The sequence below is a fragment of the Enhydra lutris genome, unplaced genomic scaffold (genome assembly GCF_002288905.1).
Source record: "Enhydra lutris kenyoni isolate GAN:26980312 unplaced genomic scaffold, ASM228890v2 scaffoldscaffold40, whole genome shotgun sequence".
Lineage (NCBI taxonomy): Eukaryota > Metazoa > Chordata > Mammalia > Carnivora > Mustelidae > Enhydra > Enhydra lutris.
The window spans coordinates 1,631,297-1,656,370 of NW_019154124.1; the positions used below are offsets into that span (position 1 = coordinate 1,631,297).

The window sequence follows — 25,074 nt, forward strand, 5'->3', positions numbered from 1 at the left end:
TCTATTTTTAGGTGATATTTCGTGCTTTAGATCCTGCTTTCAGAATAGAAGACCCTTACAGTCCAAGGATACAGAGTAAGCTTGTTTTCGAATAAAAGCTTTGATGGAAAACAGCAATCATGGAAGAACTCCTAGCCAGAACACTGCTACCCCAAATCTAAGCATTCAGTGCAGAATCTACCCTCTTTGTTTCCTTTAATCTCCACAATACCCGATCAGAGGCCCTTGAATTTGGCAGGAATCAAAGTCCTCCCCAATGGGGAACACATTTTGATTAGAGTAAAACATTTAAGTTGTAAGTACTGAAACAATTATGCAGGTTGTAATACCTTATTTTATTGCTCAGTATAATATATATGTATATAAATATGTCATATAATATATAACTTGGATATTACATAAGTCATAATTTATTATATATTACTTATGTATTATATATTACAACATATATGTCGTATAACATATAACTTATATATGTTATATATAATGTATAACCTATATAATAAGTTATATATGTTATATATTGTGTGTGTTATATAATATATAACTTGTATATATTATATAATATATGTATACATAAATTAGGGTAAAGCTGTTGTAACAGAGTGTCCCCAAACATACAGTGGCTTGAATAAAATAGAAGTTGATTTCTCTCTTACGAAATCATCCAGAGGGCTTTGCAGAGAAGAACGGTAGCTCATCTGCTACATGTAGGATTACCACATAAAATAAAGGCTGACACCCAGTTAAATCTCAGTTGGAGGTAAATAGCAAGTTGTTTTTTTAGTATAATTATATCCCATGGAATATTCGTGACTAGTACAAGGACATCCCATGCAATATTTACGGTTGGTGTGACTATGTCCCATGTCATATTTAAGACAGACTTTACTGACCAAAATATTGCTTATCTGAGATTCAAATGTAACTGAACAACTTGTATTCTTATTGCTACATCTGGCAACCCTAGCCACTAGAGCAGCCAGGTTCCTTCTGTCTCCTAGTCTTTACTCCTGGCATGGTTGGAGCTGGACCCAACCTATGGGGTGGGAGGCAGCGAAGGGCAGATGACATGGGAGCTGCTCACGTCCCACTGGCCAAATTTAGTCACGTGGCCAACCTCAAGACACACTGGGAAACCTCTAGCAAGGTGGCCGTGTGCCCTCTCACACTCTCGCTAGAGGCTTTTCTTGTCAAAGGAAGGAAAGAAGGAGGAGTACTGGGGGGAAATCCAGGTGTTAGCCGTGCTCAGTACGCTTGTATTTCCATTTAACAGATGAGTAAACTGAGGCTTAGAGAGTTGGAATAATGTGCATAAGAGGACAGTCAGATCCTGAACCCATAAGTTATGATTCTAAATCTAAATTTGGAAGCTTTCTAGCATGTAGCAACCATGCTTCAGTCGTTACAGAATTACATTTTGATCATCTTGGAAGGCAAAATACGCGCTAATTAGAAGAAGGGGGTTTGGAGTCTGGCAGCCCTGGGTTTCACTCCCCGTTCCAGGAGATCACAGTTCTGGGGCCTGGGGCAAGTAATCTGCTTAAACCTGGTTTTTTTTAGAATCTGTTTTTTCAACTGTACGTACATATAGTAATATTGACTTGAACATCATTATGGAGGGAAAATGAGTTCTAGAAACGACCTTCCGACGTGCCTGACCCACAGAAAATAGTGAATTGAAGCAGCGGCTGCTTTTCATGTTGCCACGAGCCGTGGCCTGGGTCTTGCGTGGACCTGGTCCCCATACCTCAGAGTGAGGGGATGAGACTCCCTCTCCGGCTACTAAGGTGTAGGCCACTGAAGAGAGGAAAGGCTGATTCCGCTGATCGTGCCCAGCTGCAGACGGCCCTAGTTGAACCCAAGGCACCATAGAGCCTCCCAGCGCGAAGCATGCAAGAGTAGAATGGAAAACGTCCAGGAAATGTTGCCAGAAAAGGGTTGTTTCCCCACTTAAATTAATTTTACATGCGGCCCAGACTGTCTCTGGTCTGTAATTTGCTTGTTCATTCTATTACAAAACAAATATTTATGGCACATCCAGCCCTGTGCCATTTCTGAGTGAGCTCTGGGAGGCGTCCCCTCCCTGCTCTCAAAACCCGGTTGTGAGAAACGTCCACATGGTGTCCGCGACACACACCCTGGGGCGTCCTGCAAGAACTCACGGTCCACTCCTTCTTGGACGACATTTGCAGAACTTGGGGAACGTGTCACCATCATAATTCTCTGGTCTTTTGTTGTTGAATGGCCTCAGAAAATCTTGCCTGTGGTCGAGAGGCACCTGTTTTAACTGCTGATGCTCTCCATCGCCTTTATACTCTATGGAACAAGGAAAGTCTCTTTGGTTGGCCCTGTTGTTGAGACCTGGGGCCTCACTTCAAAAGCGAGTCTTGCGCACGCCAGGAGGTCCATGTACAATGCTTGGCTGTCAGTAACTGTGCTGGGACAATGGAGAAGGGACATATTTGCTCTTCCGTGGGCTCCCACAAAGTTCGGTTCAGGGGCTCCTAAACACTCCGGCCGTTCTGCAGCTTGGTTGTCGGGCCTCTTGTCAGTAGATACTTGTCTTCATTCTGTGTGTGGGAGGAAATGTTGGCATTCACACATTCCAGCCAGCTAAGTTGTACCACGCTTTCTCTGTTCCGTTTTTGATTTTACAAAGAGCCTAAGTTCAATGCAGGGACTCATGGACTGTCCCTTTCAACCCACAGCTGTTTCTATAGTCTTCATTGTAGGCTGCATATGTATTATAAGTCGTTAAAATTGTATTCGGGCTTCGTGAGTCTCTGATGCCCTGTGCCAGCCCCTTGTCCTGTGGGGCAGATGAGAATGCATCAGCACCAGTGAGAGTAAAGCTTAGGGACAATTTCAGGCTATACAGGGGAGGACTGTTGGACTGATGAATCTTTCCAGATCCACTTCAGCAAGAGCAGCTTAGCCATTGATGGAAACACTGCTGGAGAAGAATGAATGGCTTTTGGTTTATCAAGTTACTCTACGATATAATTGGTAGCCCCACATCTGTAATAAGCATAGATCTGTAGGCCCAGGAGCGAGAAGAAAAGATAAGAGAAATTGATCCGCAAGTAACTTATTACTTTGGATAAAACAACTTGCCCCAACCTCCTGATACTGAGATCCTTTATCCTTATGTCGCGCTATGGATGACAAATGGGACAAAAAAGTGGGAGACTGTGATGTTGGGTCAGAATGTGGTGGAGATCTTCTGTCCCTGGAACATGGTTCTTCTGCAGTGTTAAATCTATTTTAGCAACTTGCATTTCATCTATGTGGTGGGAAATTTCAGATATACTTTATTTCCTCCCAAAATGAACACAAGAATATTCCATCCTAGCTATCTTGTAATAAGAGAATTGGAGTGTGTTGATAAACCCTTTCCCACCTGCATGGACTCCTCTGGGTTTGAGCTGACGCTCGTTGCCGTGACACCGAATGGCATCGCAATCGTTCAGGTTACTGTGTGCTAGAGGTTTCTGGCTGCCGTGCCACCGTGTTCTTAAATTTCTCTGCCTTCGTGCTTTTTCCTGAAATGGTCTGATGTTCTTTCTAAACTGGTGAAGAGGGAACAGCCCTTCCTTCTTCCAGAGACTGTCCCATGATGTCAAGCTTTACTAGCACGGCCCTCGAGACCGTACAAGGGGGTGATTTTTATTTGTCGTGCCTGTCTATAAAGAGATGTTGTATCATTGCAAAAGATGTCTTGCTTATTTGATCAGACTTTCCCTCTTCTTGGTGACCTTCGTAGATCTCTTAAAAATCACCAACTTGAGAATCAAGTTTGTGAAGCTGCACACTTTGGGCGATAACCTTTTGGATTCCAGAATGGAAATCAGAGAGAAGTATTACTATGCAGTGTATGATATGGTGGTTCGAGGAAATTGCTTCTGCTATGGCCATGCCAGCGAATGTGCACCTGTGGATGGAGTGAATGAGGAAGTAGAGGGAATGGTAAGCAAGCACTCTGGGGGGCTTTCTCCTTTATTTTATTTTATTTTTTTAAGATTTCATTTATTTATTTGAGAAAGAGAGGTGGAGATCATAGAGAGAAAGGGAGAAGCAGACTCCCTGCTCAGCAGGGAGCCCGGCGTGGGACTCCATCCCAGGACCCCAGGACCCCAGGATCCCAGGACCCTGAGCCGAAGGCAGACACCTCACCGACTGAGCCACCCAGGCACCCCAGGCTTTCTCCTTTGGACAGATGATCCCAAAAAGCAATTTGAAGCTAGTTTTACCTTAAACCTTTCACAGTTTCTTGGGGTTTTATTTTTCCAGACTGACTTTTAGCTCTTTCCACATTACTGGTGGTTGACGGATGGTTTTCTCTTTGCTAACTTTCTGGGACTCTTCATGTCAGAGACAAAGAATTGAATTTTGGAAATTGTTGCAACAAGCTACTGCTATAGTAGATCTTTTTTTTCCAGCCAATCCAATAAAGATTAAGAGGTTTTCTCAATAGCCATCACATCTTCCTTTCCTTTAGGGAAGATCAGGCACCACAAGCATAAAGTGACCTCAGCCCAGAGAACCAGGACATTTGAACCCAGAACCGCAGAACATGACTTAAGAACCCAGTGGGCTTTGTTTCTTTATATGCTTCTACTCGTTTCATTCTTTTCCCACTTTTACGCTGTGTTGTCAATTCATGTACTTCTAAAAATTGGGGATTTGGGTGATTTGCCAAATGGATAAAGTTAGGGTATTTTACCCATTTCGAAGTGAACTGGTAATTCTTACAGACCCATAGGATTTCGGAGCTAAATGGATTTACTCCACCAACTATCCTTATTAGAATGGAACAGGGATTAAACAGCTCACCAGAGGGCCCTAAGTCAGCAGCAGATGGAAATTTCATGTCTAGCTCTCCTGACTCTGCCCCAGGGTTCCTTCTGTTATTAGACTCTGGGCCTCCCTTGATGAAGATTGTGCCTGCCTTACTTGCTGTTTGCTTTCCCAAGATTGTTAGTCCTCATCTGGGATGGTCCAGGATTCGTGTATTCAACCGGCTGAAACTTCTGCTCCCTATATGCTCCACTTAGAGTACTTGCCCTGTAGATTAAGTTGCATTTTTAGCAGAGCCTAAAGGGTGGACACAGCCTTGTAATCTCGTTGCTACATCTTTCAGAGAATGCTAGGTACGCAGTGTTTAGTGTTCAGCATAACAAATCTGGCGCATTGTTCCTGTCCCGTAGTCTTGTTACTCTCAGGGGTCTCAGCACTGTGTGCTGTTGATTCGGACACTGTAGAGTGCTGTGGTACGTGCTTTGGGACTGGTGGTTTTTTTTTGGTTTTTTGTTTTTGTTTTTGTTTTTTTGGGTTCTGTGTAAAACCAGCTTGTCAGGAGATGATTTTACTCTTGCTCACTGGCGCTCCTGTCAAGGTGAGTCCAGGGCAGACCTGTCTGTCCTGTTCCTGAATTCCATTCTATAGAAACTAGTGTTTAGGTGAGGTGCCCGTGCACACGCCTATTTGATAGATTGAAAGCATTTATCTTTTATGTGCCTCGGGCTTAGGCAGAGCTTGCCGGAGACACAATGCCAATGAGCACATCCTGGGCCCTCCATCCCGCAAAATAATTTGTTTTTTTTTTCCCTGAGATTTTATGTTTCCTTTCTTAAAGACAAAAAGTTAAGTGTGAACGTAGTAAGTGATTAATATTCTGAATCTCGTTTTGATTTGGAAAAACAATGAAGTGCGGTGCTGGGAGTCAAAATCAAAACAAAAGAAGCAAAAAGCCATTCTTCTATGTGGCATAGCCATAAACCTTGCAGTAATGTGAGTCGTTTTCCAGACAGCGTTTGTACATTTAGTTCTGCAGTGTAACTTCTGTTGATTTCTCTTAAAATAGGTTTCTTTTGGGCATAGATTTAAAAAAAAAAGTAACTAGATTTTATTTACTTTTTAATTCTTAAGTGACTGATGTTGTTCACCTGGGTTCATTTCATCAATACTTTGATAAACTATTTCTTGAGTGTCTGTTGTATAATAGGAACATTACTGTGTTCCTAGAGATGGAGTTGGAGCCATCAGAAAGACAGAACCCACTGGAAAGGGATAAAATAAAAACAAATCTTCACTGTGGTGAGCTGGAGATGACCATTAGTGGGAAAAGGGGTTTCTGTCTCCCATCAGTTGTGGAGAAAATCTGGCCCCCGGTCTGTCTCTTACTTTGCCCTTTCCCATTTTTCTGACTTCCAAGGTTCATGGGCACTGCATGTGCAGGCATAACACCAAGGGCTTGAACTGTGAACAGTGCATGGATTTCTACCATGACTTACCCTGGAGACCCGCTGAAGGTCGAAACAGCAATGCCTGCAAAAGTAAGTCTCCATCAGAGGGCGGTTTGCATCCACTCAGACCCCTGCTAGTAAGTACAACCCAGCAGCCTTTGGTGATAGCTGAGATGGTTTAGGTAAGAAGAAGAAAGAGGGGTTGGGGGGCAGGAAGGAGGGAAGGGGGTGGGGAAGGGGGACGGAGTTCAGATAAGAACAGCACAGAGCACAAGGCCCCAAGGATGTTCTTGCGACCAACACAGAGTCTACACTGGGGAAATGATTCCAAGGTTTAATTCAGCCGGCGTGTGGCGGGCACTTCTCTGCTAGGCACTGAGGATGGGTCACTGATGCGAAACGGCCCCCTCCCTATGGGAGGTCATGTTGCATGGGGAGGCAGAGGAGGCCAGGGTGTAGAGTCCCAGGAGGGCCAAGTTGAGTTAAGCTTCATTTTGGGAAGACCAGCGCCCATGCGGGTTGCTGAGCAGAGAGTGACATGATATTAAAGCGGGGTTGGACCAAGGGGACTGCCCACGGGGCTGGCAGAGGGTCAGCGTGCACTCGGCTGGCCTTTATTCTCACTGAAGAGCCTGGTTGGTGCTGGTGGGAATGGGGAGAAGGGAAGCAGGCCTTCACACCCCGTTCCTTAAAGCTGGCAGCCCAAACAGGCTTTCCCAAGAAGCAGTGCCTCGGAGATCCTCTGGGGTGATGCGTTCCAGTTCTACCCCTGAGAGTGACCCACAGGCATCCTCTGCCTGGTCGCAGTCTTCTGTTGAAAAGCCACCAAGGGGACTCTCCCCAAAGGTTTTTACTTTTTAGCCCATTCTCTTCCAAAGAGGGCAGATTCATGTTTCAGAAAGCTCACGCTCGGACGGTTTCCAGCACACCAGGTGGACATGCCCTTCCCCACGGGCGCCTGATTGTCCATTGTCATTTTGCCTGAATTCACCCCTAGTTTCCAGAATGATCTTCTTCCCAGCAAGCCCATCCTCCATCGGTAAGTCAACTTCAAGGCTTTTCTTGACGTGGGTCTTGTCGCGCAGAGTGTAACTGCAACGAGCATTCGGGCTCATGCCACTTTGACATGGCGGTGTACTTGGCCACTGGAAACGTCACCGGAGGGGTGTGTGACGACTGCCAGCACAACACGATGGGACGCAACTGTGAGCAGTGCAAGCCATTTTACTTCCAGCACCCAGAGAGAGATGTCCGAGACCCCAACCTCTGTGAACGTACGTGGGGAAGGGCGTGACATAGGACTTCTCAGTTTGGAGAGCTGGGGTGGGGGCGGTCACCATCCTTCTCCTGGGACTCTTGGTGTGAGCGTCAGACTCCGCTTTATTTTAATTGTGGGGTAGCCTGCTGAAGCAGTCTTGCCTTCTTTAGTCTATTTCTGTGACATGTAGAGGGTCAACGGGAACATACGTGTTGGTACCAACGCATGCATTGTTACCTGGTGCCCTTTGTTCTCAGGATGCAGCTGTGACCCAGCTGGATCTCAGAATGGGGGAATCTGTGACAGTCACACGGATTTTTCCACTGGACTCATTGCTGGTCAGTGCCGGTGTAAATTACATGTGGAGGGAGAACACTGTGAAATTTGCAAAGAAGGCTTCTACGGCTTAAGTGCTGAAGACCCATTCGGTTGTACATGTAAGTACGTTTGTGAAAAAGTCTGGGAGTTCTGGTGGACATAATGCCCATTTTACTGCACAGTTCTAAATCCATACTACCCCTTGGCACTCACTCAGTTTGTGTTTCTTTACTTCATTTTATCTCTACGAAAGCTTGTGCTTGCAATCCTCTGGGAACGATTCCTGGCGGGAATCCTTGTGATTCTGAGACAGGTTACTGCTACTGTAAGCGTCTTGTGACAGGACAGCATTGTGACCAGTGTCTGGTAGGTGAATCCTAAGTACGTGGGGTGGGTGGTTTGTGCATGGGACCTGGTTCGCTGTTTTAGAGTCTGCCGTCCCTCTTCTATGTAAATATTAGAAGATGCAAACAGTGCACAAAAAAATTACCCATGATTTTGGCAAGATGCTCACCATCGAATTGAAAAATAAAACCACAGTGAAATACCACTTTCATAGTCGAAATTAACAAGTTTTTAAAAATGGGATTGCGAACTGTAAGGACATAATGTGGGGCTGGTCCTCCGAGTTGCTGATGGAAATGCATGTTGGTTCGTACTTGGCAAGAAAAGCATTTTGGAAGTATGTTATCAGTAGCCTGTAGAAATGTGCATACCCTTTGACCCAGTAATCCCACTTCTGGGAATCTTTCCTAATGAAATAAGCAGAAAATTGGACAGAGATGTAATCACCAAAAGACTCATTGCATCTCATACTAATCATAGCCAAAAAACTTAGAAGCAACAGTGGGGAAAATAGTGAAGTAAACTGGGGGGCTTCTGTACAGTGTGATATTTTGTTGCCTTTGTAAATGACAATAGCATGAGGAAATGCTTATGCTGGTGTTAAAAAAAAAAAAAACCCCACAGGATGTGAGTAGTATCTTGATTGTGCAGGAAAAAATGGCATCAAGAAAAACAAAATCTGGAAGGAAATACTCCACAAAGTTCACTGTAGTGATTCCGGGTAGAGTGATTACAAGAATAATTTTGAAGTCACCCCGTGTCTTTTATAACATTCTTGTGATTTCCTTTATAATTTGTGAGGGGGGGGTCCACTGACCTCAAATTATGTTTATGAGCTGTATATATGCGTATTTGCATGTATAACATCAGTTTCTGGAAGCCTGGCCTTTATCTGCTCTTTAGGAAATTGTATTTGTCGATTTCCTCTCCCTTGTGTAGATTCTGTCCTTTTTCTTTTTCTTTCCATCTGCACTGGACTCAGGATTCGGTGATCTCCTCACCTTTCACTGGTGAAAATACTTGCTTTATGCTGTTTGGATGTAGATAGTCCTTTCAAGAGCTTGGCTCACGGAGTATCTGACGGGCTGAACCCAGGGAAAATGTAAAGGCTGGCCAGATATTTGCCAAAACTCTCTAACCCCATAGTACTTTTAAGGAGGAAAATTGGCTTCTTAGCTATTTGCTCCTGTTTCCTCTCGGAGGACGGCTATTTGCTCGGGGCAGAAACTGCTCTGATCTGGAGTTGGGTGTTTACGACCCCAGTGACCGGCAGCCTGAGTTTTAGCTCAGAACGCTCATGCTCATTCCTCTTGAAGGCTTTCCGTTTGCATGGCACGAAAGAGCATTTGGTGGAACGAGCAAGACACGCCATAACTTGTTTCTTGTTGAGTCTGTTGTGTAATGACAGGAACCGACCTTCAGACGTTAAATCTTCTCTTGTGCAGCCAGAGCACTGGGGCTTAAGCAACGACTTGGATGGATGTCGACCTTGCGACTGTGACCTTGGAGGGGCCTTAAACAATAGGTGAGTGAAGCCACATGTACACTCTTATTTGCGCTCAGTCCCCTCAGAGAGCTGTCCCCATCTCTGGGACTAGTATGACAGTATGACAATAGTATGACATACTCTGCAGAAGAGGTGCAAAGTATAGGCATCTTTAGTTTACCTGGGGTCTTAATGTTTTCAAAGATTTAGTCATTCTAAGAGTTTGCTTTGAAGACTCAAAGTATGTTTCTATTTCTTGGTTTTTAATAGTGTTGGACTTTATGGTATTTTTTAAATTATGGAAACAACGTATGCCCATTAAAAAAAAAAAATCCTGGGGCACCTGGGTGGCTCAGTGGGTTAAGCCATGCCTTCGGCTCAGGTCATGATCTCAGGGTCCTGGGATCGAGTACCACATCGGGCTCTCTGCTCAGCAGGGAGCCTGCTTCCCTCTCTCTCTGCCTGCCTCTCTGCCTACTTGTGATCTCTGTCAAATTAAAAAAAAAAAAAAATCTTAAAAAAAAACCAACCTGAGTGTCTGACTAGCTCAGATGGCAAAGCATCAGCTTTGGGCTGAGGTCATGATCCCAGGGTCCTGGGATGGAGTCCTGCAACAGGCTCCCTGCTCAGTGGGGAGTCTGCTTCTCCCTCTGTCCCCTTCCCCCTGCTCGTGTGCGCTCTCGCTCTCTCTCTCTCTCTCTCTCTCTCTCTGTCAAATAAATAAATATTTTTTTTAAAAATCCCAATGGGTAAGACAGGTAGCTTGCCCTTTCTCCCCCCCAGGATCCACAGCTACAAGTGCCACCGTTAGCAGCTTCTCAAGTTCTAGAAATTAATAATAGCTCTCAAAATACCTATTGAAAATTATAATTCCTTTCCCCTTCTTTTTAAATAACAAATAAGGTTAAAAAAAAAAAAAAAAAACAGACAAGTACAAACACAAAAAAGCCCATGATTTCCCACTTGACTTTACTGGCAATTTTGGAAACACAAAGTGCTCCCCATATGCGCACTATTCTGCGGCTTGCTTTTTTAGCCGGGGATCGTTTTTCATGTCAACGTGTATTCACAGGCCCCTTTCTTTTTAATAGCATGTGTTCGTCGACCTCTCTCTCTCTCTCTCTTTTTTTTTGATATCCCATCGTGTGGAAGTGCCACAATTTATTTCCTATTTTTCGTGTAGATGAGGCTCCCAGGATGGAACCGCTGAGTCAAAATACATGCACACTTTTGATTTTTATAGAGGTTTCCAGATTATTCTCTGGACAGATGGTGCTAGTTTATTTTCCTACCACCTGGTTACCAAAGCACCTTCCTTTCCGACCCCACCAGCAGTTGGTAAACTTGTTTTGTTTTTCACCAATCTCAAAGATGGAAAGTGAGGGGCACCTGGCTGGCTCAGTCGGTGGAGTGCATGACTCTTGATCTCAGGGTCATGAGTCTGAGCCCCAGGCTGGGTGGAGTCTACTCAAAGAAATAAATTACTAAAAAATAAAAAAAAATAAGAGGGGCACCTGGGTGGCTCAGTTGGTTAGGTGTCTGCCTTCGGCTCAGGTCATGATCCTGGGGTCCTGAGATTGAGCCCCACTTTGGGCTCCCTGCTCAGTGGGGAGCCTGCTTCTCCCTCTTCTCTCCCCCACCCCCTGATCATGCGCATGCTCACTCTCTCTCTCTCTCTTTCTCTCTCAAATAAATAAATAAATCTTTTTAAAAAAAAAAGTTGGAAAATGAACTCCCATTTTGATTTGTGTTAAGAATCTTTTCATTTTCTTCTTCTTTCTGGTTTTTATTTTCTTTTTCAACTTCCAAGTCTATTGGTGAAAATTGCATGTAATCGTTTTTCATTACTGAAACACGTTGGTGTCCCTTGAAGAGATGAGACGTGAGGCTCTACCAGAGATCAATCCCAATACACATTTGGCAAAGATGTTAGGTTTGTGGGCATGAAATTAACCACCCCTGAGTCAAAGAGCGTTTCGGTCTCTGTTTGTAACTGGGTCAGACTGCGAACATCTGGTAGAGAGTGTAAGTGACTGCTGAGGGGATAGGCAGATGTTTCCTTGTGGCCTGACTCTCCCCTGAGACAGCGAGCTGAATTCATCAAGCAGGATCCATGTACTAAAAAACCCGACTCTCCCAAGATTATTTCCCAACACCGTAGCAATCTGCTGGGAAGGAACAGGAATTTAGGCAGCAAGAATGTCTTCTCTGGCCTCCCATATTTGGGTTTGTTCCATTCCAGATGCTGCAGTACTCGGTACAGCATGTAGATCTGGAACTCCAGGGTGAATTTCTGTTCTTAGAAAACCTTCAGAGGGGAGGAAGCAAGGACAATTCCATAAAAGCAGGGAAGACAAGCTGCTATCTGCTTCTGCAGTCCCCTCTCCTTATTTCCTTCGTGGCTCCCAAGCACCTGCTGCTTCCTTCAGTCATTGCTTGCTGGATGCAAAACTGGCATTGTTCCTAAAATCCTTGAGTAGATGAAAGGGGCATACATGGTTCTCATGTCGTGAGCTCAGGAGTGTCTTACGTACCTTTACTATAAGTGGATTCTGTTCCTCACACCCCTTCCTCGGTTTCCCTATTCCACACGTGCTTCCTGTCTTTAAATCCACCCACACAGAGCCCCTGGGCTGTCCCTTGTGTCTCCTGCAAGAACTTAGAGAAATCAGAGTGTGCTAATCAAGAGGGTTTGCAAAGTAAAACATTTTAGTGAAGATTTTACAGGGAATTTGATCTTCCTAGCATGACTGATGAGATGCCCAATCTTTTGGCATCACTGATGGGAAAAAGAAAGAGCCTTAACAGAATTCTCTAGTGCCGTGACTCTGCAGTGTTTGGTAGAGATCCTATTCAGTTCTCCCCCACAAGGACCTTCTCTAGGAATCCCATAGCATAATAGAGGTTCTAAACAAGGCTTCAAGCCCTGAGTCTCCTAGGAGAAGGCTTGGTGCTCAATGGGCACGTAGGAGAGACTTGCTGAATGACTGATTCGTTGCAGCCATGCCCAGATATCTTCTTCCTGATGATATTCCTTTGTTTTGCCTCGTGTACATAGTAGGTATGGAGGAAATGTTGATCAAATAAAAGAATTGGAGGAAGATCTCTACGATGTAAAAATAAAACATGCACTCCGAATGGGAGCAGCAGTCTCTAGCTGTGATCCCAGACAATCCTTAAGTACTTTGGCCAGAGACATAATTTAATGTCAGAACCATGTAAAGTGGAAGAAGTTTGAGAATGTTTTGTATAATGAGCTGAATGGCTTTTTGTAGAATAAGACTTCAGTAATTCCGTGTCTATTATGTTGACAGGTAATCTGAATTTTCGAATATTTTTAGAGAAGTAAGCCCTAATTTAAATAATGTGACTTACACCAGGCTCCTGAAGCTTTGCCGAGTAGGTAACCTACTTGAATAAATTAATTAGAATTGTCGCAAGATACTTGTAAATGTTTGAAAACTATAAACAAGTTTATAGCATCCTTCAAAATTACTGCATCCATTAAATTTAGAACTCTGGAGTCTGGCTGGAAGCCCACCGCTCTGTCGAAGGTTCCTACTTTCTGGACTGAAGTCCCCAATCCCCCTCGAGGTTTCAGCAGCCCTTTCCTTCAGCGTCTCTTTTAGGACTTACTTCATTCTGCTCTGTATTATCCCTGTTAGTCTCTTAAAAGCTCTCCGGACAGGGATTGTGTCTTACTTGTTTTTGCATTTCTGTTCGTGCTCAGCAATGTGGCCTTGTAGGTGCTCAATAAATGAAATTTATTATACTTGGGAACCAGAGCAGAAGTTACTCCGTGTTTTCATCAGTGCATTGAACGGTAATGGTATCTCGCCCGTTGTTAATTCCTGGGAAGGCTGGATAGAGAGAGATGCATAGAACACATTTATGAAGGTATTCTACTTAGTTGTAGGCTTGGGAGGGAAACTGTCCTGGCAAAACAGATGACACGGACTCCTGATCAGTGTGGCACCAGTGTTTGTGATCAGAATTAGGGAAGAGATACCAGTGTTTGACCAGGGTGTGGTTCTCATGAATGATTGTTTTTTTTCCCCTTTTTTTGTACCATTGTCTCAGTGATAGAGAAAAGTTGAAACTATATAATATTTTCTCTGCTTATCACTATTTAAATAAAATAGAATTTCTCTTCCAATAGAATTTTTGTAAGTAAGTGGCTAATTTCTACCTTTATGAGAAATCTTTGTTCCTCATAATCTTGGCCTTCACCCATTGAGAAAAAAATAGGGTCTGTATTAGTTTTCTATTGCTGGCATAGTAAATTACCTCCATTTGCTGGCCTAAAACAGCATAAGCTTCTTATCTTACAGTTCTGTATGTCAGACATGGCCAGTCTCACTGGAATAAAATCAAGATGTTGGCAGGGCTGCCTTTCTGTCTGAAGGCCCTCCGGGAGAATCTCTTTCCTGCTCATGGGAGTCATTGGCAGAATTGGCAGAATTCAGTTTCTCCCTTTTTTTTTTTTTTTAAGATTTTTATTTATTTGTCAGAGAGACAGAGCATGTGCACATGCATAGTGGGGGTACGGGCAGAGGGAGAAGCAGGTTTCCTGCTGAGCAAGGAACCCGATGTAGGACTCGATCCCAACACCCTGAGATCATGACCTGAGCTGAAGCAGACGCTTAACCCACTTAGTCACCCAGGTGTCTGGAGAATTCAGTTTCTTTTGGTTGTAGGATGAGGTTCCCGATAGCCTGGCTGTCAGCTAGGGGCCTTTCCCCGCTTCTAAAGGCTGCCCACATCCCTTGACTCATAGCTTTCATGTTCAAAGCCAACCACAGTGGGTCAAATCCTCCTCAAGACTCATCTCTGCCCCACTTCTCTGCCTGCCTTTTCTACTTTGAAGTCATCATGAGATTAGATTGAGCAGTCCTGGATAATCTCCCTATCTCAAGGTCCTGAACCTCAGTCCCGTCAGCAAAGCCCCTGGTCCCGTGTGAAGTAATGTATCTACAGGTCTGGGGGGCAAGGATGGGGACATCTTTGGGGGCCATTATTCTGCCTGCCCCAGGGTGTGACTTATTGTGTCTTACGTCATTGTTCTACCTTTCGGATCCAGCACCTGATCTGTATCTAGTTACAGGCAAATTTGGCGGTATGGGGGCCAGGGTGGGGGACCTATGAACTTGTCAAGGGTACCATTTCTATGTGATAGGATTTTTACTTGAACACAGGAAGGGTAATTACTTCTAATCTTTTCTCTCTAGGGAGGAGGCAGGATTTGAGCTTCATTTTTGGAAGCTGAGAGAGGTTTGGGAGGCGGGACGGGGAGGCAGGAGGGCCTTCCAGCTGGGATGAGGGAGATGGGTGAAGGCCCGGAGATGGAGTGAGTGTGGCACATGGTCAAGACCTGGTCTGACTGTGACCAGCTCCGCTCACAGTCCCCAGGACCCTTCTTTGCGCCTGTCATTCCTGTCCTCTCTCTGCCTGTCACGATCTTCTGCCACCTTGGGAGCGTGGCTTCTATGACCACTCCTCAGTCCCCTAAGGAGGTGAACAGTGGTTCCCCGGCAGCCTGAGAACTTCGCTGGTGGCTCTGTTTGGCACTCGCTGCTTTTCGCTTTGTTGTTGTGCTCGGTTGCTCAACCATTTATGTCCCCAGTTAGATGGTAAGCTTTCGGGGGCAGGGACCATTTCCCCCCCATTTTTCTTTCCCCATATCCTTTCAAAATAATGGAGTTACCAAAGAAGGAAGGATTGATTCAGAGGAAAATGGACAACGGACTGAAATGTGAGCGTGCTGACAGCAGGAGGCACAGCGTCTGCCGGTCAGTATTCGCAAGGGATGGCGACAAGCACTGTGGCTCATCGGGAGGCAAAGGGTGGCAGCAGAAAGCGCCGCTGTGGTTTTCAGAGGGTGGGTTGTCGAGGCTGCTGGCGACCAGGCAGAGGCATCACGACTTGATAAAAGCAGAGAAGAAATAGTTGTGGGTTTTGATGAAATGCCGACAGTAGCACTGTACTGGCGGGATGGACGGGGCAGTGGGGAGAAGAGCGTGAGAGGCCCGCACTGCCACGTGGAGGCCGCCCGAGTGACAGGCATGGCATGACACGCTGGACCGTGATAGCGGCCGTGACAGCGAGAGGACGCTGCTGAGGGCAGAGACATCGTGAAGTAAGACGTAGGTATCGAGGAGAAAGGACAGGGAAGGTCCCGTCTCGGCCCAAATCAGAAGAACTTTACATCTGACAAACAGCAGAGCTGAGGGAATGTCAGCCTGAGGGGCGACAAGCAGCTGGGGACGGAGGTGAGGCAGAGAGGACAGGCGGGCCAGCCAGGGGAATGGCCCCTTTGTGGCGGGAAGCACACAGGCAGGGCCGGCTGGGTCAGGGCCGGAGCTTCGGTGCCCAGGGCCAGGGGAAGCCACAGGAACACTTTGCTCGCGGTGCAGGCGTCCAGGAGGCAGCGGGACTGTCGGAGACCATCCTTCCCGCTGTGGACACAGAGCGGCCTTTGATGGCCAGGGCAGGTGTTACGGGAGCTCCTCTCACATGACTGGGTTCTCGTGAGTTGTCTCACCTTCAGAATTCAGAATTGGGCGTTCGCTTCTGTCTTCGGTACCATCACCTTCACTTGCATGCTGTCTGCTGATGCCATGTGGAGAGTCTGGTTGCTTTCTTCTTCAGTGGTTGCTGTTTGTACACGTGTGTTCTTCAGGAAGCGTCTGCTGGGGAGGAAAGAAGGATTTTCTCTTGCTCATAGGACAAGATGTCTGCTGCCTGAGCTTTGGAAAATGGCTTTTGTGGGTGGACTGTGCCCCAAGAGGGCTAGGTCCCCATTGCAGCGAGGTGTCTCCTCTGGGAATTGGCTCTGAGGTGTGAAGCGCTCGTAGTCCTGTATGGTAGGAGCCATTCACGTGATCTGCGGGAGGAAGACTTGGCTGGGGCTGTGGGAGGGCTGAGGGGCAGAGGGGGACATTGGTAAAATACCTTGGAGCATTCCGTCTTCCCAAGGGTTGTAACTTGCCTTGGAGACTTGGTTCCAATGGGCTTTGGACTGAGGAAAAAATCTGAACACTGGGAATGGGTTTAACGTAACAATTCCAAACCCCATCTTGACTTGAATGAAGTAAGAATGGGTGCATACAATTTGGTTTTACCTTGGACTCACGGAAAAAGAGACATAGGCTGAGAGCAAAATGAATATGTTACGTTTATCCAGAGGCCTTTATTATCTGAAACCATATGTTTAGTTAAAAAAAAGTTTTTCCTTTTTCATGAAACTCCCATTTTTCTTTTTTTTTTTTAATCTTTTTTATTCAGAATGTGTATCCTTCATGCATTTATTTGTTCAGCCGGTGTTTGAGTGTGCTGTGTGCGCTGGGCCAGGCCCCACAAGGGTGTGAAGGGCCCGACTGAGGTGAGGGAGGTACAGTCCGAACTTTGAAGCAATTTGCTGTCTAGTGGCGGGTCAGGCGGGTCTGTCAGTGGTTACACTAAGAGAGAGAAAGCAATAAATGTCTTAACAATACAGATAAAGAATAGCGGAGCCCTCAGAAGGCACCACTCGAGGGTAGCAGAAACCAAAGGCGACTCCATGGGAGGGCTGAATGCTGGGCTAGCCTTTGAAAGGCCGGTAGGGTTTGAAACACAACCCCTCAGCTTCCACGAGCAACTAGTACGTGACAGTTGGTGTCGTACGTGTTGTAACCATAGCGTTCCTCCTGCAGAGAGGTGGTGGCGCGAAAGAGAAGGGGGCTCGTTCTGTGGGGTGGAGAGTGATGGTCAGGAGAGGCCGCAGCGGAGTCCTTTGTGAGCTGAGTCTTGAAAGGACAGGTGGCTCTTTGCTGGGTGAATAGGGGACAAGGGTATTCAAGGCTGCAGGAATGACATAAGCCAAGGGAAGGGTCCACAGCCCCCCTGTGCATTGGAGAAACCATAACCGTTCCATATGGTTGGAGAAGTGAGGGGAGAAGGGGAGTTAGAAAGGAAGAGAAGGGCCAGACTGCGGAAGGCTGGTGCACCTGCTCAAGGCCAGGAAGTGATGCAGTTGGTGCATCTTAGGAAGGTCATTAGGCAGCTCGCTGTGTGGGCGGTGGTGGTCCAGGTTGTAAAGTTGGAACACCAGCCACAAGGACACTGATGAGAAGCTGCAGCCGATTTTACTGTGAATACAAGGATGAAGAAAGGCACGGCACAGCCCGTGGGAAGTGGGAAGAGAAGCCCTAGAGGCCAGGCTGTGAAGTCACAGAACTGGGTTCCTGCTTAGATATGAAAGATTCCAAAGAATAACTTCTAGGTCTCTGCCTTGGTCGAGTTATTGGCTGACAGGGTTCTGTCCCCAGCAGAGAACAGGGGCAGCGGTTGGTCGTTGCCCTTTGGGATCTGTCTTTAACGTCAGGGACTGCTAAGTCAGCACCGACCTTCTAAAAGTTGGGTCTTTGGGTCTGAGGCCCAGGAACGAGATTGCAGTTGGAAATCAGACAAAAGATATAAAAGAGCAAAGCAAGAACGTTGGTGGCATCCACAGAAAAACCTCAGTATGGCGGGGATGGAGCATAGTGAAGAAAGACAAGCAAGACAAAACCTAAAAGACCAGGTCACGGGGAGCTTTCAGCTCTAGACTTTGCAATTAAATCAGAGACAGGAGATTTTTTTTTCCCCATGTATTTGTTTTACTGAAAAAATAAGACCCTACATGAATATTTCAGCCATTTGATGTTTAGGAGAAAATGCAGAACTGTGTCAGGTGGCTTCACTCAAGCCTGGTGGCCCCGCTGACTTGCTTTGCTGCCCCTCCCCCCTCCCAGCTGCTCCGCGGAGTCAGGCCAGTGCGCGTGCCGCCCCCACGTCATCGGGCGCCAGTGCAACGAGATGGAGTCTGGGTACTACTTTACCACCTTGGATCACTACATCTATGAAGCAGAAGAAGCCAACTTCGGGCCTGTAAGTAGGGGGGTGCCGGGCAGATGGGAGAAGCTGGTTTCGGTGGGAGGGGCAGTCATAGCATATGCAAGTGTTTTAAAGAGTCCATTTACAAAACGTTTTTGTAGCTCTTGACAGGATGGGGACCGTGCCTTTTTGAGAACAGTCCTATTTAAAGCTGAGTAAATCTGTAACTCACAAAGAGACTTTGAAAGTTATACTGATGAAGCTTTCAGTGGGTTTTTGGGGGGGGTGGGGTGCTTATTTTTCATTCTTTCACTCCTCCACTTGTGCTCCAAAGTTATTGTTGATGTCATAGGGTAAATACTCAGATGGGAGTTTTCCATCGCTGTGTAAGCAGCCATCCCAAAATGTAGTGGCTTCAAAGGTACCCACGGCACGTCAGCGGGGTGGCCAAAGCAGCTGGAGGCGGGCTGGGCATTTTCCTCCACATACCGCCCCCCCTCCTCAGGCCCCCCAAGTAGCCACCCTGAGCTTCCTCACAGCGCGGCGTCTGGCTTCCAAGAAGGAGGCAAGAGAAACCACCAGGTCTCTTAAAGCCTGGGCTCCAGAGTTTCGGAAGGTCATTTTCTCACGTTCTGTTGGTCAGAAGTCGCAAAGCCAGACCAGATCTGAGGGCAGGTAATAAACTTCCTGAAGGGTAGATCCAAACACCCATAGGTAGAGGGAATGAAGGACTTGGTCTTTGGAGGTGACTGATCACAGTGGTTATCCGTGATCCTGTGAGCAAACTCAAAGGCGTGCTCGAGTTACCTGAAATTGGTCGATCTTCAGTCTCCCTAACAATCAGAATCAGCTCCTCAGTAGGGAGCCCTCATGATGATCTGATGTTTCTTCAGTTGTACTTGGAGTTTGAAATGAACACAGTGAGGAGGTGAGCACATCCACCAGATATAGGACTAGCCTTGTAGAAAATCTGGGAAATAGCTTGTCACTCCTCAGCTTGCTTACAAAGCATTTGGGACCTTCTCTCTCCTTTCTTTATGCTCACTCCTGGCTCTATCCTAGAAGGTGTCTCCCAAGACTTTGAGTCCCGTCTCCGAGGTCCCAAGACTACCCCAACCACAAAACCAAGAAGTAACCTATTTCCTCTTTATGCCTGAAAAACTTGTACCCTCTACCAAGTAAATGCGACTGCAAAAAATAGGTAGAATGACTATAGTTTTGACCTTTGGGTGACTTCAGATTTCTTTAACTGTTACATTTCCTGGAAAGCCATTTTCCCTTGTCCTCAGGGGGTCAGCATAGTGGAGCGGCAGTATATCCAGGACCGGATTCCTTCCTGGACTGGAGCAGGCTTCGTCCGAGTGCCCGAAGGGGCTTATTTGGAGTTTTTCATTGACAACATACCATATTCCATGGAGTATGACATCATAATTCGCTACGAACCACAGGTAAACCTTCCGGGGACTAGCAGGGGTGGTAGAAATCTCTTCTAACAATGATACAGTTTTTGTGAGATTCGGAGTTTGCATTAGAATAGAGGAGCCTCTCTGACTTTCTATCCCCCAGGGAAGCAAAAATGGACATTTTTCTCAAATTCAGTTTCACAAGCCTTTAGTGATCCCTCATGAGGCTCTCAGCCTTGCTGAGAACTGAGGAGGTGAGCAGAACGTGTCAGACGCTCTGCTTGACCTCACGGCCTGCGCGGCCCCCAGGCTCAGACGAGCGCTCCACCTTTAATAAAAGGCTGAAGGTGGAAAGGGCAAGGGCAGAGATGCGGACAGTCCTGCCTCTTACGCCAGCCCCAGCTGCGCCAGATGCTGCCAAAACGTCCCAGAAAGAATGATTTCTAAGTCTGAGAACAGAGATGGAATTTTGACACCAAAGGAAGTGAGGAACAGCGTGAGCAGGGGGAGAGGGTTTTGAGAGTGTGTCCTCGTGGCTGGATAAGGGCATCGTTGGAGATGCTGTTGGGAAGAATGCTGGGATCAACACATGAGCCTGGACGCTGTATTACAGGGTTTGGGGCAAGGGGATCCTTCTGATTGGAGCTGTGTTGCCTGATGGCCAGAGAGGGCCCTGGGAAAGGCAAGGAGAGCAGGGAGGCTGTTAGGTGTCCAAGTGAGACAAGATTAGGGCTGGGGCAGGGGCCAGAGCAGAGGAAATGAGAAAGAGGAAAGGGAAATGCAAGTGAGTGTTTCTCATTTAAACTTGGCAAATGATCGGTTGGGAGAGGTCCTCATACACAGAAAGGCAGCAGCGGGCCAGTGGGGATGTTCCTTTGATGGCTTGTCTTTTACTCTAGCTCCCCGACCGCTGGGAAAAAGCTGTCATCACGGTGCAGCGACCTGGAAAGATCCCAGCCAGCAGCCGATGCGGTAACACTATTCCTGATGATGACAACCAGGTGGTGTCCTTGTCGCCTGGCTCGAGGTCAGTGTGTTGCTCGCTTGCAGCTCATGGAACGAATGGGCAGATTATTATATTTTTTCTGGTCCCTTGCCTTGCGAGTCGTCCCATTAGCATTTCAGAGCTGGAGCTGAACACGGACCATTGCCTTTCTACTTTTGCTGTGATCTGCATAGAGCTTTGACGGAGGGATGGGTTGATTGGATACCTAAACGTTGACTTGGCGTTGGTATTTTTCCCTCTCGTCTGGGGGCAGGTATGTTGTCCTTCCACGCCCTGTGTGCTTTGAGAAGGGTGTAAACTACACCGTGAGGTTGGAACTGCCCCAGTACACGTCCTCCGATAGTGATGTGGAGAGTCCCTACACGCTCATCGATTCTGTAAGTGCAAGGTCATTTCTGAAGTGAAGGTCATGGGGGAAGGCATGGGCGGAGAGTGTTCATCTGCTTCCCCGGAGGGTTTTATGGAGGGGGTAAAACATGAACAAGTTAGGCACGATCATTTTTCTCTTGCCTCGAAAGCCACTCGGTTTATTTATTTTAATAAAAACTCTACCTTCTGAAAGGATTTACTCAAGCGATTTGTTTGTGGAAGTAAAAAGAATCTTAAAAACGGTCTTCCAAAAGCCACCAGACGATGTAAGGTGTATCTAAATGTTTTCTGGCAAGAATATTTAAGAGTGGAAAGGTTTTCATTGTACTCAGTGAGTCTGATATTTTTCTTTCCCAGAGTCAAAGTAGCACTTGGGGCTCTGATGTGTTGACTTGCTGTAGTTGACGACAGAGCACCCCGTGCCCCCCCGCCCCCATAAGAGCTCTTTGCTGTTCTTGATCCTTCACAGCTTGTTCTCATGCCGTTCTGTAAATCTCTGGACATCTTCACCGTGGGAGGCTCAGGGGATGGGCTGGTCACCAACAGCGCCTGGGAAACCTTTCAGAGATACAGATGTCTGGAGAACAGCAGAAGCGTTGTGAAAACACCAATGACCGACGTATGCAGAAACATAATCTTCAGCATTTCCACCCTGTTACACCAGACAGGCCTGGGTAGGTTTCCCCGACCCTCCTTTCTTGGGGCCAAGAGTACTTGGCATCACGAGGTACACGGGAAGGCGTGCCCTGTAGCTCTGTGCAAGACCGGTGGTGACCACAGTTTGCCTTTTTCATTTTTAAAGAATATTTTAGCAGTAGAGCACCATTGAAAATGTAGTCACATAGGTGAAGGGAAGGAAAAATAAGATGGAACCAGGGAGGGTGGCAAACCATAAGAGACTCCTAACTCTAGGAAACAAACAGAGGGTTGCTGGAGGGGAGGGGGATGGGAGAATGGGGTAATTGGGTGATGGGCATTAAGGAGGGCACGTGATGTGAGGAGCACTGGGTGTTTTATGAGACTGATGAATCACTGACCCATACCCTCTGAAACTAATAATACAGTATGTGTTAATTACATTGAATTTAAATAAGAAAAACTTTTTTAAATGCAATCACAACAGTGACTAGGGGCAAAGCCGGGAAGATACAGTATTTCCGTAGGCAGGTGGGGAGTTGGGATAGAATCGGGGAGCATCATATACAACTGAAATTTGCTTTTCTCATTGAAAGATCAGACCCCTCCCAAATGTCCCTGGGCTTTTGTCTAAGGTCCTGTGCAAGTTGAACTTTGAAGGCAAGGGTAGAAAATCTTAATGACCTCCTTTGGAGAGAAGCTGCTTTAATCTGCCAACTCGCATCTCCTGTTGCTTCCTTCCCACCCATCATAGGGATGCTATTTATTTATTTATTAAATTTAAATTCAATTAATTAACATATAATTGGTTTCAGAGGTAGGTCTGTGATTCATCAGTTTTATACCCAGTGCTCATTATATCACGTGCCCTCCTTAATGTCCATCACCCAATAACCCCATCCCCCCCAACCCCCTCCCCTCCAACAACCCTCAGTTTGTTTCCTATTTTTTTTTGCATATTATATTTTTAATGGTACAGATTTTATTTACAAGTCACTGTATGAGAAGTATTTTTTAAAATTTTTTTACTAACATATAATGTATTATTAGCCCCAGGGGTACAGGTCTGTGAATCACCAGGTTTACACACTTCACAGCACTCACCATAGCACATACCTTCCCCAATGTCCATAATCCTACCACCCTCTCCCTACACCCCTCCCTTGTTTCCTGTTCTTAAGAGTCTCTTATAATGAATCTCCCTTTCTGGTTTTGTCTTGTTTTATTTTTTTTTCCTCTTTCCCTCTATGAGCCTTTGTTTTGTTTTTTAAATTCCAAATATCAGTGAGATCATGTGATAATTGTCTTTCTCTGATTATTTCGCTCAGCATAATATCCTCTAGTTCCATCCACATCGTTGCAAATGGCAAGATTTCATTTTTTTGATGGATGCATAGTATTCTATTTTGTGTATATATACCTCATCTTTATCCTTTCATCTGTTGGTGGACATCTGGGCTCTTTCCATAGTTTGGCTATTGTGGACATAGCTGCTATAAACATTGGGGTGCACATGCCCCTTCAGATCACTACATTTGTATCTTTAGGGTAAATACCCAGTAGTGCAATTGCTGGGTCATAGGGTAGTTCTATTTTCAACATTTTGAGGAACCTCCATGCTGTTTTCCAGAGTGGCTACACCAGCTTGCATTCCCACCAACAGTGTAGGAAGGTTCCCCCTTTCTCTGCATCCTTGCCAACATCTGTTGTTTCCTGACTTGTTAATTTTAGCCATTCTGACTGGTGTGAGGTGGTATCTCATTGTGGTTTTGATTTGTATTTCCCTGATGCCGAGTGATGTGGAGCACTTTTTCATGTGTTTGTTGGCCATCTGGATGTCTTCTTTGCAGAAATGTCTGTTCATGTCTTCTGCCCATTTCTTGATTGGATTATTTGTTCTTTGGGTGTTGAGTTTGATAAGTTCTTTTTAGATTTTGGATACTAGCCATTTATCTGATATGTCATTTGCGAATATCTTCTCCCATTCAGTCAGTTTTTCAGTTTTGTTGACTGGTTCCTTTGATGTGCAGAAGCTTTTTATCTTGATGAAATTCCAACAGTTCATTTTTGCTCTTGCTTCCTTTGCCTTTGGAGACCTGTCTAGGAAGAATTTGCTGTGGCAGAGGCCACAGAGGTTGCTGCCTATGTTCTCCTCTAGGATTTTGATGGATTCCTGTCTCACATTTAGGTCTTTCATCCATTTTGAGTCTATATTCGTGTGTGGTGTAAGGAAATAGTCCAGTTTCATTTTTCTGCATGTGGCTGTCCAATTCTCCCAACACCATTTGTTGAAGAGGCTTTTTTCCATTGGACATTCTTTCCTGCTTTGTTGAAGATTAGTTGACCACAGAGTTGAGGGTCTATTTCTGGGCTCTCTATTCTGTTCCACTGACCTATGTGTCTGTTTTTATGCTTGTACCGTACTGTCTTGATGATAACAGCTTTGTAATAGAGCTTGAAGTCCAGAATTGTGATGCCACCAGCTTTGGTTTTCTTTTTCAACAATCCTTTGACTATTCAGGGTCTTTTCTGGTTCCATACAAATTTTAGGATTATTTGTTCCAGCTCTGTGAAAAATGTCGATGGTGTTTTGATAGGATTGCATTGAATGTGTAGATTGCTCTGGGCAGCACAGACACTTTAACAATATTTGTTCTTCCAATCCATGAGCATGGAACATTTTCCCCTTTCTTTGTGGGGATGACATTATTTTAATAGGAATTCTGAATGAGCCAAGGCAATAAAGAGGGACGATCCGGGTGAGCCCGAGAAAAGGGGCAGTCCGGTTCAGAGCCCATGTGACTCCCTGTGCTCCATTCTCTCCCGGGATCGGCTGCTCCGTGTCACGGGTTCTGACCTCTCTCTCTCCCTGCAGCTTGTGAATGCGACCCCCAGGGCTCACTGAGTTCTGTCTGCGACCCCAACGGAGGCCAGTGCCAGTGCCGGCCGAACGTGGTTGGAAGAACCTGTGACAGATGCGCTCCTGGCACCTTTGGCTTTGGCCCCAGTGGCTGCAAACGTAGGTTAATCAGAACCATCACATGTTCACTGGAGTGAATCTGAGAAACACCCATGGGTTCCGTGGCTTTGGGAGGCGGGGTGTCACCCCACAGACGACCACCCGAGCCCTAGGCCTTCTGATCCGGGCACCG

At 46.1% G+C, this 25,074-nt stretch overlaps 1 protein-coding gene across 3 annotated transcripts in view; it reads left to right on the forward strand.

The window, feature by feature from the left end:
* Window positions 1-25,074, forward strand: part of LOC111155260 (laminin subunit beta 1) — a 67,708-nt gene that overhangs the window by 13,985 nt on the left and 28,649 nt on the right. For all 3 annotated transcript variants that reach the window (XM_022515371.1, XM_022515373.1, XM_022515372.1), the window contains 13 exons: window positions 12-75; window positions 3,767-3,969; window positions 6,218-6,338; window positions 7,334-7,522; window positions 7,764-7,943; window positions 8,078-8,190; window positions 9,615-9,694; window positions 18,427-18,562; window positions 19,798-19,956; window positions 20,811-20,938; window positions 21,171-21,294; window positions 21,756-21,960; window positions 24,798-24,941. In XM_022515371.1, coding sequence (XP_022371079.1) covers window positions 12-75; window positions 3,767-3,969; window positions 6,218-6,338; window positions 7,334-7,522; window positions 7,764-7,943; window positions 8,078-8,190; window positions 9,615-9,694; window positions 18,427-18,562; window positions 19,798-19,956; window positions 20,811-20,938; window positions 21,171-21,294; window positions 21,756-21,960; window positions 24,798-24,941 — 1,846 coding nt within the window. The remainder of the gene's footprint in view (window positions 1-11; window positions 76-3,766; window positions 3,970-6,217; window positions 6,339-7,333; window positions 7,523-7,763; window positions 7,944-8,077; window positions 8,191-9,614; window positions 9,695-18,426; window positions 18,563-19,797; window positions 19,957-20,810; window positions 20,939-21,170; window positions 21,295-21,755; window positions 21,961-24,797; window positions 24,942-25,074) is intronic.